Below are 15,202 nucleotides of genomic sequence, written 5' to 3'. Positions count from 1 at the left end.
GCTCCAGCCTCTGCTTTTGCACATTTCTTCCCTGTTCCCTCGCTCACTCCCCACCCCGCTCAGGAAAGACTGAGTGGGTGGGACAGGCCGTGGGATCTCTGCCCTCACATGTGGGGCAGCCCTGAGGGCAACGGAGGGGCCCAGTCACCCCCAGCTCACTCCTTCCTAAGTGTGGAGGGGCCTCTCCTCTCCCCCTCGAGCCTGACACCAAGCCAGAGGGTTGGAGTGCACAGAGAGAGGCACCGGACTGGGGCGGGGACCCTCAGCGTCCCAGCGGTGTCAGGCCAGACCCAGGAGGGCCAGACACTCCTGCAAAGACAGAGGCTGAGGGCCTTTGAGGAAGAGGGGTGCGGCGCCCCCCACCCACGGATGCACTCACCGGCCTGCCGTCCAGTCCAATGGGGCCCTGAAAGCAGAAGGAGACGGATATCAGCCCCGGGCAGCCCCTGGCCCTGCCCAGGGGGTTACAACCCAATACGTGAGGGCTCAGGCCTGCTCGCCACTTACGGGCCATGTGACCCTGGGATAGGCCAGGCCTCAGTTTCCCCTCCTAACAGGGCATGAGAACAGCAGACCTTCCCCGGGTCCTAGTGAGGGAAGGAGGTGTTGCAGATGTGCAGGTGTCGGGTTCGAGGGAGACCCCCGTGGACAGCAGAGACTCAAGCCCGCTGTGGGTCCCCAGTGGGGAGGGGGTGGTGGGTTTCCAGGCCGCCAGGGGCTGCCCAGCATTGAGGGCTGCAGAAACAGGGGCAGATCCCTCCTCCCCTCCCCTCAGAGCCTCTCTTGGGGCAGGAGCCTCCTCATGCGTGACCTGACACCAAATGGAGGGGGCGGCCCACATCCCAGTGTCCTTCAGGGCCCCTGCCCTTCCCAGCTGGCCCTGATTGCTCTGCCGGGGGCCCTGTCCTCCCGAGTGCCTGGCTCTGCTCCTCAGCGGCTCTCCGGGCAAGGCTGCGGGAGCAGGTGCAGGGGCCGGCCAGGCTGGCTCCCCCCACTCACCGGGAATCCGGGGAAGCCTCGGGTGCCCGGCTGGCCCTGGAAAGAGAGAGAGGCGAGGGTGACGAGGAGGAACAGGAGCAACCCCCGAGTCCCTGCCCGACTCCCCCGGGCCCAGAGAGGTGCCCCTCACTCAGCACCGTGAGCAGGCTGGGAGGGGAGAGAAGGGCATGGAATGTTCTAGGTCTCCAGGCACTGAGGGTGGGGCCGGGTAACAGCCAGCCAGTATCCCTGGGTCTTCTGGAATGCTCCCTCGGCCTCAGAAGCTCTATACCTGAGCTTACGTGTAAACAAGGGATGGGGCGTGTGGGGCGCGTGGAAGGTGAGGACCTCGGGGACAGCGGGGGCTCGGCCCTACCCCCCCTGTCCTCGCTAGCCACACAATCACAGCCCAGGGCCACTTATCTGGAGATGGTCTGGATGTCAGCGACTCGCGGGACTTTGACCTTCAGCAAGCATTTGCGGCCCACTTGGCTCACTTTCCCCTGCCCGGGCTAGCAGGCAGGACCCCGGCTGCCCCCTACCCCCCGGTCCTTGGGGGAGGCTCGGCAGTTCCCGCTGCTTCCCCTGATGAGTCAGGCCGTTGCACAGATGGATTTCCAGGTGGGAGACCTGGAGGAGGGTCACCGGCCACAGCTCTTGGTTTTGTGGTCATGTTTCATGACGAGAGACTCGGGGCCCCTCAGGGTTGTGCACCCAGGCGGGAAGGACTAAGAAACAGGATCGTCACCTCCTTCCCGCCAGCTGGGGTCTGTCCCTGTGGCCTGTGTCAAGGTCTACCAGAGCTATCGTGGCGGCTCCTTTGCTACCTTGATGTTTGGGTACCGTGGCTCACCCCTTCTCCTGGAGTCCCCAAGTTGGCACATGCCTGGCAGAGTCACCGCCTTGACCGGGAGAGGTGCAGTCCCTCCCTGAGCTTCACTGGCTGAGACCACGTGACTCTATTCCCTGTGCCTCAGTTGATAGAATGGGGACACGAGGACCCCTGTAGGAGCCACAGAATCACAGGCAGGCCGTAAAGTCTCCTGAAACCTGCGGCTGTCCTTGGCCATGTGTGCTGGCTTGCGTTGAGCCCGGCACACGGAACAGAGCAGGGGAGCGTGTGACCCCACCCAGCTCAGGAGTGCTGGCTCGCCAAGCCCCGGCTGCTCTCAGAGCCAGATCCGAGCCAGAGGAACGTCTCTGCAGACATCAGCTGTGACCTGGCCACCTGGATAGAACATGTGGGTCCTCTCTGAAGCCGCGGGTGTGAGGCATGTGGGGGACACTCAGGCGAGCTGCTGGGAGAGCAGGCGGGCATACTGGAGGGGCAGGGACTCAGCTGGACTGAGCCGAAGGTTCAGGAGGGCCCGTGGCTGGCACCCGAACGCTCAGGAAGGAGGAGATGCCACAGAGATCAGAAGCGCCCCGGCCGTGCTCCTCTCGAGGGAGAGTTATGCTAAGAATAGGGCCAAGGAGAAAACCCGGAAACTGTGCAGGGTAACCCCTGAGACCTCTGAGTGTAAACTTTCAACTTGGGCCCGACACGAGAGGCCCGAGGGAAAGGTCAGCAGGACGGGGTTCCAAGGAACAGCTCCCAGCCCCATCCCAAGAATGTTTACATGGGAGGGATAATCACGGTTTGCTAATGACAGAGCCGACCCTGGTCAGGGGCACGCATCCCTGTGGCCAGAACCACATGCAGGGGCTAACCAAGGCTTTTTTGGGGATGTTGGGAAGAATGCTGTCATAGACCAAGTGGAAACTGGTACTTCACTTCCTGGAGAGGAGGGGCCGGGGTGGTCCTAGCCCACATCTGCAGGGTGAGATGCTGCGGTCGGACATCCCTTCCCGTGTTTACTGGCCTGTCTGATTTATTTGTGAATGGCCTGTTTGTATTCTTTACTGATCTCTTCCACTGGGCTGTTTGTCTTTTTCTGATTGATTTGAGCAAAGCAATTAGTCAAGCATAGGAACCCGTTGGGACTGCTCTGTGCTGCAAATGCGGCGTTTATCTTTGCTCTTGTTTACAGTACAGTTTCGGCCATATGGAAGCCTGACATGTATATCCACAGCTTATCAAGTTTTCCTTCTGGCTCTGGGTTTGGGGTCATGTTCCAAAGGGCCTTTTCTGAAGAATAATGCCTGCCATAGAGGGGGTGCGGTGGGGGTAGGGCAGAGGGAAACTGGGGACATTTGTGATGGGAAATGTGTGCGGGTGAAGGGATGGGTGTTGGAACATTGTATGACTGAAACCCAATCAAGAACAAATTTGTAACTTTATCTCACTGTGATTCACTGTCATAACTGTCATCACTGTCATCCTGTTGCTCATCAATTTGCTTCAGCTGGCACCAGTAACATCTCCATTGTGAGACTTGTTACTGCTTTTGGCATATCGAATACGCCATGGGTAGCTTGCCAGGCTCTTCCAGGCGGGCGGGATACTCTCGGTAGTTTGCCGGGCTCTCCAAGAGGGGCGGAGGAATCAAACCCGGGTCGGCTGCATGCAAAGCAAACGCCCTACCCACTGTGCTATCGCTCCAGCCCCTCATTGTGATTAAATTTAAAAATAAGTAATTTTAAAAAGCATACTCTATCAATAAAAAGTTTTAATAGTACTTACTATTATATGTGAAGCACATTTTGGGCCTATAGGCCCTCATCTAAAATCTTTCAAAGAAAAAGGGCCTTCCTATTCTGAATTATAAAACATGCATGTATGCCTTTATTCTGGTTTATTTCAACTTCATGGTTTATATCAAAGTTTTACTTCATTGGAATGGAGCCTCATAGGTGCTAAACAAGTAGAGACTCACATATATTTTTTTAAATGTTTGCTTTTGTTTTATCTTTTTTATTTTTTTAATGGCAGTAGTCTGAGTTTGATTTCCTGAACAATTTATTTTTCTCTTCCTATTGTGAAATAAAGCCTTTGTCACGAACCAAATTCCCAGATGTCAAGTTCCCCGGGTGCCTTCGCTTCATTTCTGGCCTCTCCATTTCTTCTCTAGTTGTTTTTCTTTTTTTTTTTTGTTTGCTTTTTGGGTCACACCCAGCGATGCACAGGGGTTACTCCTGGCTCATGCACTCAGGAATTACTCCTGGCAGTGCTCAGGGGACCATATGGGATGCTGGGAATCGAACCCGGGTCGGCCTCGTGCAAGGCAAACGCCCTACCCGCTGTGCTATCATCACTCCAGCTCCCCCCCCCCCGCCCGCTTACTCTATTTTTTTTTAGAACTTCTCTGACTTCCATGCAAGCTCATTTTCCCCACAAATAAAATGGAACGTTATTTTGATGGACTCCAAGGCCAAAAATATAATCACTAGGATTAGACCATTTTATGTTTATAGGTTGATCAGGAGACAGTTCACTGACTGATAGTAACCAGGAAATCTGAGAACCAGGGAAATAAGCTTTACTGATGCCCTGAAATTACCTCCCTTGGTCCCGTGGCAAGGTGAAGAGAGTCCTGTGGCTCCTGGTTCTATCTGCTCCTGCCTCCCACCTGCCCCTGGTGTGGTGTAAAGCCACACATCCAGGCTGACGATTCTAGCTGGGAAGGTTGACCAATGTCCCCCTTCTCTCTGTCTGACCCTGGAGGTCCCCTCCAGATCTGCCCGGACCTAGCCTAGTCTTCTCCCCACTTCTGGTCAGTGCTGTCTTCCCCAGGGAGCTGCCTCTGGAAATGAACCTCTGTGGCTGGGGAAGGGGAGCGTGCAGCAGAGGGCATGGGCCTGGGCAACAGCCACCATTCTCTGTGGCTCCAACACTGCCACCAGGGCGGATGCCCAGATTTCCAACACAACGGCACCTGTTCCCGGCTGTCAGACACCTCCGTGGAGGCTCCAAACATTCTGAACATTCCACATTCAACGTGCCACACTTTCTACTGCCCGAACCTGCCACCCCACAGATACACACCCACTCAGCCCGCAGTCAGGAGTACTGCAATTCCTCTTTCTCTCTTCAGCACCACCCTTGACAGCTCCCCAATATCTCTCCAGGGCCAGAGAGATAGTGCAGCACCGAGGGCTCTCTTGCTTGGCACTTGGTCTACCTAGGTTTGATCCCTGGCACTCCATATGGTCCCCTGAGCACTTCTAGGAGTGATTCCTGTGTGCAGGGTTGGGAGAGAGCCTTGAGCATCATTGGGTCTGGCTCCAAAACCAAACAAAAGCCCATCATCTCACTCGTCTCGTCTACATGTAGCCAGGGCCAGAGTCTGTGCAGGGCCAGAGTCTGCCCTCCGGGAGCCCACGCATACTCCACACACACGCATGCACACACTTTCACGCACACCCCACACACATGCCACACACGCTCCTTGACACAACAGCAGCACTGGCTGCTCCTTCTGGCTTCCCGTGCCCCCGTGGCTGTGTTCCCCACACTCTCAGGAGGGAGGGCCGACTCACAACCTCCCGTCGTGGGCCTTTGTGCATAGACCTTCCTCACAGCTCACCGCCTCGCCCTCGCTTTCTTCCGGAAGGAACGGCCCATTTCTCCCACAGCATGGCCTGGGATCCTCCTTGTCGCCAGCTCGGGAGGGCTGGGCAGTAGCAGCCACATGAAGATTTCAAAGTCCTCACAGACGTGGAGACCCGACTCGGACCGCCTCCATGTGCAGGGGGTCTGGAGGGCCAGACAGCTCCTCCTGGCCCCTGCGGCGACTATGGAGGTGTTCAGGGAGTGGACACAGTCCCCTTGAGGTGGGGAACGCGCCTGAGGCCCTACTTGTGCCTGCCGAGCCAGCCTCTGCAGCCCCGGGCACCCCTGACTTAACCGGGCACAGCACTCTAGACTCCCCTCTGTAACGGGAGCCACCCTCTGGGTGGCTTCTCCTCTGCACAGACCCTTAGCCAGCTCCAGAGTGGGGGCAGGTGCGTCCTGAGAGTGGCATGGCGGGTTCTGCCAGTGGCATTTATTCTGGGATCTTCCTGGAAAGCTGCTTAACTCCTGGCCAACACTAGCCACCGAGAATTTGCCCGCGAGAGCCAAAGGCCCTATGTCCAGGGGCTCCGCGAGGAAAGCACAGTGGCCCCAGTCCTCTAGGTGGTGGGCACAGACACGGGCCCCGGCAGAGGACACTGGGCTTTGGGAAGCTCCCGGTGCCATAAACAGTCTCTGAGCACCCGCAGGGAAGACGGGCCTTTCCTTCGGGTGAACGGCCTTGGCAGGGTAGAGCTTAGCAGGGACGGAAGGAGAAGGCAGCAGGAACACTGGTTTTGTGATGACTGCCAGCCGGGCCCAAAGACTCCAGCCCTGTCTATGGGGTGACCACATGCCCAGTGTTCCTCTGCAAAACAGGCCGGTGGGTGGGTCAGAGAGAACAAGGCCCAAGTGGGCAAGGTGCCTGTCTCCTTGGTCTAGGCCATGACAGCTGCCCAGCCTGGGATGCCGCTAGTGCTCAGTGAGTCACCCCAGGCAGGAGGTGGGTCCTGGTTAGGTTTCTATGTGTCCAGCTGTGGGGCCATGCCACATTTAGGGGTACTGGCAGGCTTCTGCTGGCAATGCGTCCAGCAGGGGCTGAGCCCTGGGGTGCCCAGCATGGCGAGAGCTGATGGTCAGAGATGGCGCCCAGGGCCGCCTGCATTGGGCATCACTCTCCCGTCCCACCTCCCAGTGGCACCCTGGGACTCTCTCCTTCCTCTGTGGCCTTGCGTGACACCCCTGGCCCCCTGCTAAACCTCACTTTTATCAAAAGCAAGTGACCTCGGGACACTCATGCCACGGTGCCCCCATCCAGCTCACAGGGGCGGTGGCCAGGGGCAAGGGGGTCAGCTATGGCAATGGGGTTAAGCCTGCATGAGCCGTCAAGCCACTGGCTCGCACTTTCTGGGTATCTGAACCGCCCAGAGGACCTTAGCCTCTGCCCAGCACAGCCGCCTGGGGTGCAAGCCTGGGGGCTGGCCTGGGTGACGTGCCAGGGTGGGGCCAGTAAGCCAGACTCAGGGCTACCGTGTCTATGCTGGGCCCAAACCCCATCTCAGATGCTAAGTGGGGCTCCGCCCGCACCACTGCTCCTCTGGCCCTTGGCTTCCCCTTCTCAGGGGGCCTGGGGTGCTCCCACTCGGTTTGCTAGGAGTGGCTGGTGCTGTGTCTGTGAGAAAAGCTGCCCGTCCACTCAGTCACTCACGTTGGGTCCCCTCCAGCTGTCCTGGCCAAAGAGAGGGTCTCTGTTTCCCAAACCCCTAGCCACGGGCCAGGCCCAGGGCGTCCCCAAGATGGGGGCTGGGGGCTGCCGAGACCGGGAGGAGGTGCCAGGCCAGTGACTCTGGGTTCTGGGTACCTGCTCCCTGGGCTTCCCGAAACAAGACTCATTCCCGGGACAGCTGGAGCGCCCACCCCGCACCCCTGCACCCCCAGGAGGAGCCGGCTCCTTCCTCCGCGTGTAAACAGCGGGGCCGCCTCGCAGCTGCTGCTGTGTCAGGGCTGGCTCGGGGCGGGGGGGGGGGCCCGGAGAGGCTGTAATTTAGGGACATCTCGGCAGGCCACTTTCTGTAACATCAACAGAAGCCCGGCCCAGGGATCACATCACATGGTGGCGGCCGGCCCTCCCCGTCCCCCCTCCTCCCCACCCCCAGACCCTTTACATTAACTCACCACCTCCAAGAAGAGCAAAACCACTTACAGGGGGGCCGCGAGGGCCGATGATGGACATCCCGGCGTCGCCTGGGGCCCCCTGTGGGAGAGAGGGGTGCAGAGAAGGGGGGCAGGGCAGTAAGGAGAGAAGGAGTGGGGGAGGCGGTAGGTAGGGAAGTGGACCAGGGGGACGCGGGGAGGCCAGGGAAGGAGGAAGTGTTTGCAGGGGTGAGGAGGGGGCCCAGGAGAAGTGGCTGGGGAGAGGAGAGGAACTGTGCGGGGCGGGAAGGGAGAGGGCGGGGGGCCGAAGGAGGAGGGCACGGAACCCAGGGAGGGGGCAGGCGCATGGCAAGGGGACTGGGGGACACTCAGCTCAGCGGTGGCCTGCCCCCGTGGCCGCCCACCTGCTCCCACTCATCACGTCCATCCCAAAGCCCCCAAGGTTCGTTCGTCCCAGGACAGCCCTGTAGGTGGAGGCCGAGGGACACACCATGGTGCTAGCAGCCCATCCCGCACAGCGTCGGCCCGAGGGACCCTCTGTGCCCAGTCGTGGGGCCGGGAGGGACCCACAGCCTCCGGGGCGGGGGGTTCTGGGAGCAACAAGTGCAGGTGGAAGTGGAGCAGGAGCTAAATGCTCGTGTGCAGGGGGGGCAGGGCTGGGGTGACGGGAGAAGGACAAATGGGCTGTGCTCAGAGTGGGTGAGACGATGGACTGTGCCCAGCCCGGGGAGTCAGGGTCCCCTCCCCCACCCCAGCGGGGGCGCCAGGGCAGCCCTCTGACCAAGGGTCCCAGGGCATGAAAATGTCCAGGACCCTGATTCTGCTGTGCCAGGCGCTGCCTGTGGTCCTCAGGGCACCCAGGGGCCAGGGCTGACTCACGGGCCTTTGCACATACTCTGTCACTTTCCCACAAGCTACTGGGTATGGGCTCCAGAGCACCCTGCAGGGAGAGGTGCTGTGCTTCCTCTCCTTCTCCCTCTCTCTCCCTCTCCCTCTCTCACTCCTTCTCTTTCCCCCCTCTCCCTCTTTCCCTCCTCTCCCTCTTTCCCTCCCTCTCTCTCCCTCCCCCTCCCAACAAGGCACCTGCCTCACAGGAACATGGGGAACATCCGAAAGAGCCTGGGGGTGCTTTCAGGGTCACCCGGCCCAAACAGACCTGGACTCTGGTCCTCACACAGCTGTGGGGTCTTGGGCCTCAGCAGAGGGGCCTGGCCAGTCATTCGTTTGGGGGGTCCCAGTCTGGAGTTGGGTCCACGAGGGCTTGTCTCTGCCTCTGCCTCTTTCTGCTGTGTGATTCTGGGTATGTGAATCTGCCTCTCTGTGCCTCAGTTTCCTTATAGGACAGGGAGCAGCCGGGCGTTCCTGGGCGGCCAGTGTCAGGCATGGGTCACGGGGAGAAAGGGGCAATGCTCTGGAGATGTGGAGTGACAAGCTGGGGGCAGCTGAGGTGACCGTGGGGCTACTCGTATTTCAGATCTGGGGGTCTCTGTGGGGTCCTCAGCGCAGGGCACATACGGGGGCCCTGAGCGGGCACAGGAGGCCTCCAGGCCTTGCTCACCCCCTCTGGAGAACCCAGAAGAACCCTGGAGAACCCAGAACCAACGTCCCAGCCCTGCGACCTGGGGCTCCGGCTTCCCAACAGGCTCCAGCCCTGCAGCCCTGAGGCAGCCCCAAGGGAGTCTGTCAGCCCGGAGCACCCGGGGTGGCAGGGATGACGCCAGCCAAGCAGCTCTGGGCTTCTGCCTCGTGCAGGGTGATGCCTTTGGGCAGGAACCAGGCCTGTGCAGCCCCGGCCAGAGACAGTTCCACTGGGACAGGGGAGCTGGGACGGCGGCCCAGGAGTCCTGAGACTCGTGTGGAAGCTGTTAGGAAACTGGGTCACAGGAGGCTGCTCGGGAGGCTGGGGGCAGTGCAGGCTGGGGGGGCCAGGAGAGTCCACTGGGAGGGGGGAGGCCGGGGCAGAGGGCAGGAGGACCCATGTGGACTTGTGGACTCACCTTCTCGCCTGGTTGGCCCTTTACTCCCTGGGGCGGCCACATGCAACGCGGGGTACGGGGAGCAGAGCGGGGAGAAAAAAAAGAGGATGAGAGAGGCACGCACACGGCATCTGGGCCCGGCACAAGGACCAACCACAGAGCTCCACCGTGAAACAGGAGACCAAACGAAGCACAGATGCCGACACAGGGTCCCACCCCGGCCGGCAGAGCCGCAGGCAGCTAAGGCCTCCCCCGCCAGCCCTGCAGGGCACTCTGGGGAGAGAAACGGGCCGGAGACACAGAGAACATGTGCGCACGCGTGGGTGTGCATGCATGTGTTTGCACGTACATGTGTGTATGCGCGTGTGTGCGTGCATGTGTGTGTGTGCATGTGTCTTGTATCTACAAAGGCTAGAAAGAGAGCCTGTGAGAGAATAGGAGAGTGAGAGACAGAGAGGGACAGAGATCAAGAGAGTGAGAGAAGAGAGAAAGCAGGAGAGAACAAGGGAGAGACAGAGAGCAAGAGTGACAGGAAAAGAGTGAGAGAGACTGAGAGTGAGAGAGACAGAATGAGAGAGAGAGAAAGACAGAGTAAGAGATACAGAGATTGAGAGAGAAACACAGAGAGTGAGAGAAACAGTGAGAGAAACACACACAGAGAGAGAGAGAGAGAGAGAGAGAGAGAGAGAGAGAGAATGGCAGGCCTTCCCAGGTCTGGAAACCTGCTGAAGCCCTGGCCACAGGGCCTGTAGGTGAGTTGGGCCCATAGTTGGCTGGTCAGCTGGGCATCAGCTAAGGCCTTGGTGGGGACATGAGGGCCTGGGGCCACAGGGCAGCACACAGGAGGACAGAGCATGGGGCTGAAAGGAAACTGGGGGTTCCCTCGGGTCCCGATGTCCACCGACACTAGTGGCTAGAGAGCCTTTCTCCACCTTGTCCAGAGACGGTGGCCACTGGGGACCACAGAAGGGCCCACTGGCCACCCCAGGCCTTCTCAGGTCAGGCCTCCCCCCAGGCCGCCAAATGGGCCCATTGTCACATTCTCAAGGGCACAGCAGTAGGAAAGGCCCAAAGCAGCTTGGGAATATTTTCCTGGAGGGAGAGGGGGCCCTGCCACGGCAGGCCAGAACCGGGCAGTGACAGAACCAGGGACAGAGCCCAGCAATGCCCCAGCCCCGGGCCAGCTGAGTGCCCAGACAGGCTGGCGGGACCCAGGGCAGCGGGGCAGTCAGGGATGGGCCAGGGTGGGTGGGAGCTCCCGTGTGGCAAGTGGGGAGAGGGTCTCCCGGCAAGGGGCTTGCTCGGGGCCCCTGGCCTCGGGTTCGGACCCACAGCTGCCGTGAGGACCTCAGAGCTCTGGGACAGGGGTCACTTTTCAACTCGGAAAGGTCCTGGCTTCTAGAACTTAGCCCTGCAGGCTGCATCCTCCTGAGAACAGGCCAAGGTCAGGGCCAAGAGCACAGGGCTGGGGTCTGGCTGCCGCCTGGGTTCAAGTCCTCAGCAGCCACTTCCTGCCAGGAAAGGACTTGGGGTAGACCTAATACCTCAGTTTCCCCATGTGAAAAATAAGCGCGTGCTCTGCACCCGCCTCCTGCTGCTCTTAGGGTGACCCACAGGCCGAGCGGGTCAGACTCCTCTATGCCAGGCCCAGCGGGCAGCCACCCTGTCATGTGTTTGCTGAGACTCAGACACCTTTTGCTGCTCTCGGCAGCAGGCCAGCAAACTCACAAAAGAATGCCAGGGCCAGGGCAGAGCAATAATACAGCACACAGGGCGCTTGTTTGCCTTGTTCACGATGGACCGGGGTTCCACCCCTGAAGCCCCCCAACCACTGCCATGAGTGATCCCTGAGTAGAGAGCAAGGAGAAAGCCCTGAACATTGCCTGGTGTGCCACAAAACCCAAATTCATTAAAAAATCTGGGCTGCAGTGATAGGACCATGGGTAGAGCTCCGCCTTGCATGTGGCTGACCCAGGTTCAACCCCCTCAATATCCCATATAGTCCCCCGAGCACTGCCAGGAGTAAGCCCTGAGCATTGCTGGGTGTGGCCCCCAAACAAAGCCAAACAAGAATATCAGAGCAGGGGTAGGGCCAACACAGTTCAGAAACGGGGTTCGGGGTAGGGGGTGGGGGTTCTAAGCAAAGCACGTGGAGAAGCACAGGGGGAGGTTCATCGTCCCTGAGCCAGTGTGGCCACGACCACCTCAGGCCACTGGGAGGCCTGCACTGCCCTTCCTAGGCTGCTGAGACCATCGCCCGGAGGCTTCCAGGGAAAACTGGGGTGCAGGGAGCACCTCCTAGGCCGCACTTCTCACCTCTGGGGCATCTTTGCTTTTCTGCCAGAACCTGGCACATTGGACCACTCACCTAGCCTGGAGGCTGGCTCTAGGGCAGGGGCCCCGAGGCAGTGCCTGTTCACTGAGACTGAGACTAGGCTGCAGTTTCGGGGGCAGGGACAGAGCGGTGGGAGTCCTCGCCCGGTCCAGGGGGGCTCCTACCTCTCTCCCCCTGGGATTGGCCCTTTGCCCCGTAAGCAGGTGGGAACACAGTGGTAGACGAGGTCTGAAATGTCCTTCCAAGCCTGGCTCTCTCTAGGGGGAAGGAGGGTCTGGGTGTCCCCTGCCATGGTGTGGAGGACAGGCCAGTGTGGGCAAGCAAGCGGTTAAGTGCCGAACAGCAGAGCATGCACGAACTCACCACACGTCCTGGCATCCCAATGGCACCTTTGTCACCCTGATGAAGGAGGCAGAAACAATTAGATTTAGTGGTTTGGGCCACGTGCAAAGACCCCAGGCACCCCTCCTCACCCCACATAGCAAAGAGGATGCCCAGGGGTTGTGTGGGCGAGCTTGCCCACAGCTTCAACCAGCCACCATCCCGCTCATTTCCTGCTCTGCCCTCCTGGCATAGGGGGTGCCAGGGAAAGAACCCCCGAAGATGGGTCTGGTCCTCAGCTTGGACCTCAGTTTCCCTGTGCATTTCATCAAGGACCCCAGGCCCTTTCTTCCTTTCATTTTTGTGTCCACAAACATCCCAGCGCTGGCCTGGACACTCGCCTTCTGGGCCCAGAGCTGGGCTGAGTGGCACTGCCACAAGACCGGTGGGGGGATCACTGCTCCAGGGCTGATCCTGCCAGAGCGAGGGAGCTGTGCCCACACTTCCTAGACCCCTTCCGGGTCCCAGCTGAGGAAGCATCAGGGACAGTTCAGCCCTACAGTCCTTTCTCACGGCCACTCGGGGCACAGGAGGGACAAAGAACCAGGGGACGAAGCCCACCGATGTCGTGTTCGGGGGTACTGAGGGAACGGCTGGGCTCCGTGGCCAGGACTGACCTCTTCTTGCTCTGGAAATCTGCTTACTACGTTTTGTCCCTCCCCCTGGGTAGAAAAATCTTTTTTTGCAATCATGTGTGCGGACGTCATCAAGTCTCGGGTGGAGCCTGGGTTTCACTAAGAGCCTGGAAGGACAGACACTGAAGACGGCCAAACAATCAGAGGATTTGTGAGGGGCCGGGGGTGTAGGAGAGATCTGGGGGCACGTGTCCCAAGGCTTCGGACGCTCCTGGGGCGATCCTGTGCGTGTTGACCCTGCTGAGGCAAGATGCCTCCAAGGACAATTAGCACCCCGAGATACAGGTAGACACATCAGAGCCAGCAGTGGGTTCTGAGATGCGGATCTGGTTAACTGGGTCTGGGTGACGGGATCAGACTTTCCCAAAGGGAGGCCGAAGGCAGCACTGACCAGTGTCTCCTGAGCTTCTGTGACCAACTGGGTCTTGCAGGGGCTGCTGGGATATCCCGTGGACGCTGTCGGCAAGCTAACCCCAGTGCCTGGCTCCTGCGCTACTGACCTTCATAGCAAGTCTGCTTGTGGCACTCCCTGGGCTGACAGGGGCCAGAACCAGTGACTCTTCTCTGGGTCCGTCCCCCCCATCCCTTCCTGTGGGGGAAGAGACCCCACCTCACTGCTGAGGCTGCCAGGCCCACGGGCCATTGACTGTGACATTCCATGGCCCACTCACTCTGGGGCTTGTGAACGCTATTTCAGAGTATGTGTTTTGGTATCTTTGAAATACTAATGTTCTTTGCAGTCGGGGGCTGTAAACCATGGGTGAGGGGCAGGCGTGGAAGGGCCAGCGGCTGGAAACTGCACACTCTCTGATCTGGGAATTGCCCCAAATGCTTTTTCAAGGTGGCTGTTGTCAGCAGCAGCCTGGTCTGGCCTGCCCACGTGCCCCCCAGTCACCTGGTTTCCCCTCCCTGGATTCTGAGACCAATTTCCCCATCCTCCTTTGCTCCGGGGCTCCTGCATCAGGGGAGATTTTTTCCTTGTCTGGCCAAACATCCTCCCACACGCATTTTATGGAGAAAGTCACTGCTGGGCATGCATTCTAGAAGCTGCTGGGCTACTCAAGAGGTGACTGTATGAATCGTGCCTAAAGGAGCGACGGGGCTGGAGGGGTGCTGAGGAGGGCCTGGGAGCTTTGGAAGGGGACTTAGGTGGAGGGAGGCAAAGACTGTTTTGCCTCACGCTCTCTGTGCCTCGCATCGGCCCTCTGACTGACCGTGGGATTTTACCCAAGTCGCCCCCCATGAACGGGCCCCTGGTACCCAGTACTAAGGCCCCTGCTCAGAGCCGCCGTCCAAGGGTCTCAAAAGATCTCCCCCAGGCTGGCTCTTGAGCACAGGAACTGGCCCTTTGGCCCGGGACCAGGCCCCAGCATCTTACAGCGGCCGCCTGGACAGTCAGACAAGGTATCTCTACCCATGGGTCTTGTCCTCATCCATAAAGCGGGAAGAACAAAGCCCATTTCACTGAGTGCTCGGAGAGTCACACGAATGGGGACGGCAGAGGCCGGTGGGGCCGGGAGCCAGAGCCTCCCACTCAGCGTCTGCTTCTGAACCACAGTCTCTGATTTCCGACCAGCTTTCCCAGCTCCTTGGCAGAGCTCAGGGATGATGACGGGAGGGGCACCGAATTCTCGGGGTTCCTCTCACCGGGGAGGACAGGCTGAGGGGCGGTGGGGGGCGGGTGCTTCGCAGGAGGCCCCTGGCTGCCCTTGTCTACCCATGCTAAGGTCGACAGCCCGCTAGGGGTGGCCCCGGAGGGGCTGAAGGAACTGAAGTGACCGGTGCAGACTCCTGGCTCAGAGGAGGCGGCACCCTCAGTCTCAGCAATTCCAGAGGATGGTCTCTCACCCAGGGACCCCTGCAGGCAGCAGCCCCCCAGCATGGCCACCCGCACAGGGGAAAGCCAAGTAAAAGGAAGGGAGAAATGAGAGGAGCTTACCGGGAGGCCGGGCTTCCCAGCTGGGCCCTGAAAGAAACGGGAAAGAAAGAGAAGCTGACAAAGGCCAGTAACTGGAATCTCAGGGGGTCTGCGTGAGGCCCCACGAGTCTCTGCGACTTAGGACCCGTGTGAAGAGAAGGTCTTGGACACTAAGCTTCCCTTCTGGCACTCACTGATTCACTCACTTGCTCATTCATTCATTCGTTCATTCACTGACCCATTTAATCATTCACTTATTCATGCACTGACGCAACCATTCATTTATTCACTCATTCATTCACTCACCTATTTAATCATTCACTCATTCATGCATTGACGCAATTGTTCACTTATTCACTCAACCATTCATTTATTCACTCACTCACCTCACTC

The 15,202-nt window shown here is 59.4% G+C and overlaps 1 protein-coding gene across 4 annotated transcripts in view; it reads right to left on the bottom strand.

The window, feature by feature from the left end:
• The window catches only part of LOC129404887 (collagen alpha-1(XIII) chain), a 65,942-nt gene extending 51,089 nt beyond the window's left edge, over positions 1-14,853 (bottom strand). For all 4 annotated transcript variants that reach the window (XM_055138845.1, XM_055138846.1, XM_055138847.1 and 1 more), the window contains exons 1-6: positions 14,831-14,853; positions 12,239-12,274; positions 9,562-9,588; positions 7,614-7,664; positions 1,000-1,035; positions 380-406 (exon numbers count right to left, since the gene is read on the bottom strand). In XM_055138845.1, the coding sequence (XP_054994820.1) occupies positions 380-406; positions 1,000-1,035; positions 7,614-7,664; positions 9,562-9,588; positions 12,239-12,253 (156 nt within the window). In that variant the 5' untranslated portion in view covers positions 12,254-12,274; positions 14,831-14,853. The remainder of the gene's footprint in view (positions 1-379; positions 407-999; positions 1,036-7,613; positions 7,665-9,561; positions 9,589-12,238; positions 12,275-14,830) is intronic.
• Positions 14,854-15,202: the final 349 nt, after the last annotated feature.

Source organism: Sorex araneus, chromosome 5 (genome assembly GCF_027595985.1).
Source record: "Sorex araneus isolate mSorAra2 chromosome 5, mSorAra2.pri, whole genome shotgun sequence".
NCBI classification, from domain to species: Eukaryota; Metazoa; Chordata; class Mammalia; order Eulipotyphla; family Soricidae; genus Sorex; species Sorex araneus.
Note: the sequence above shows the minus strand (reverse complement) of the source record. Positions and strands in the feature narration are given on the sequence as shown.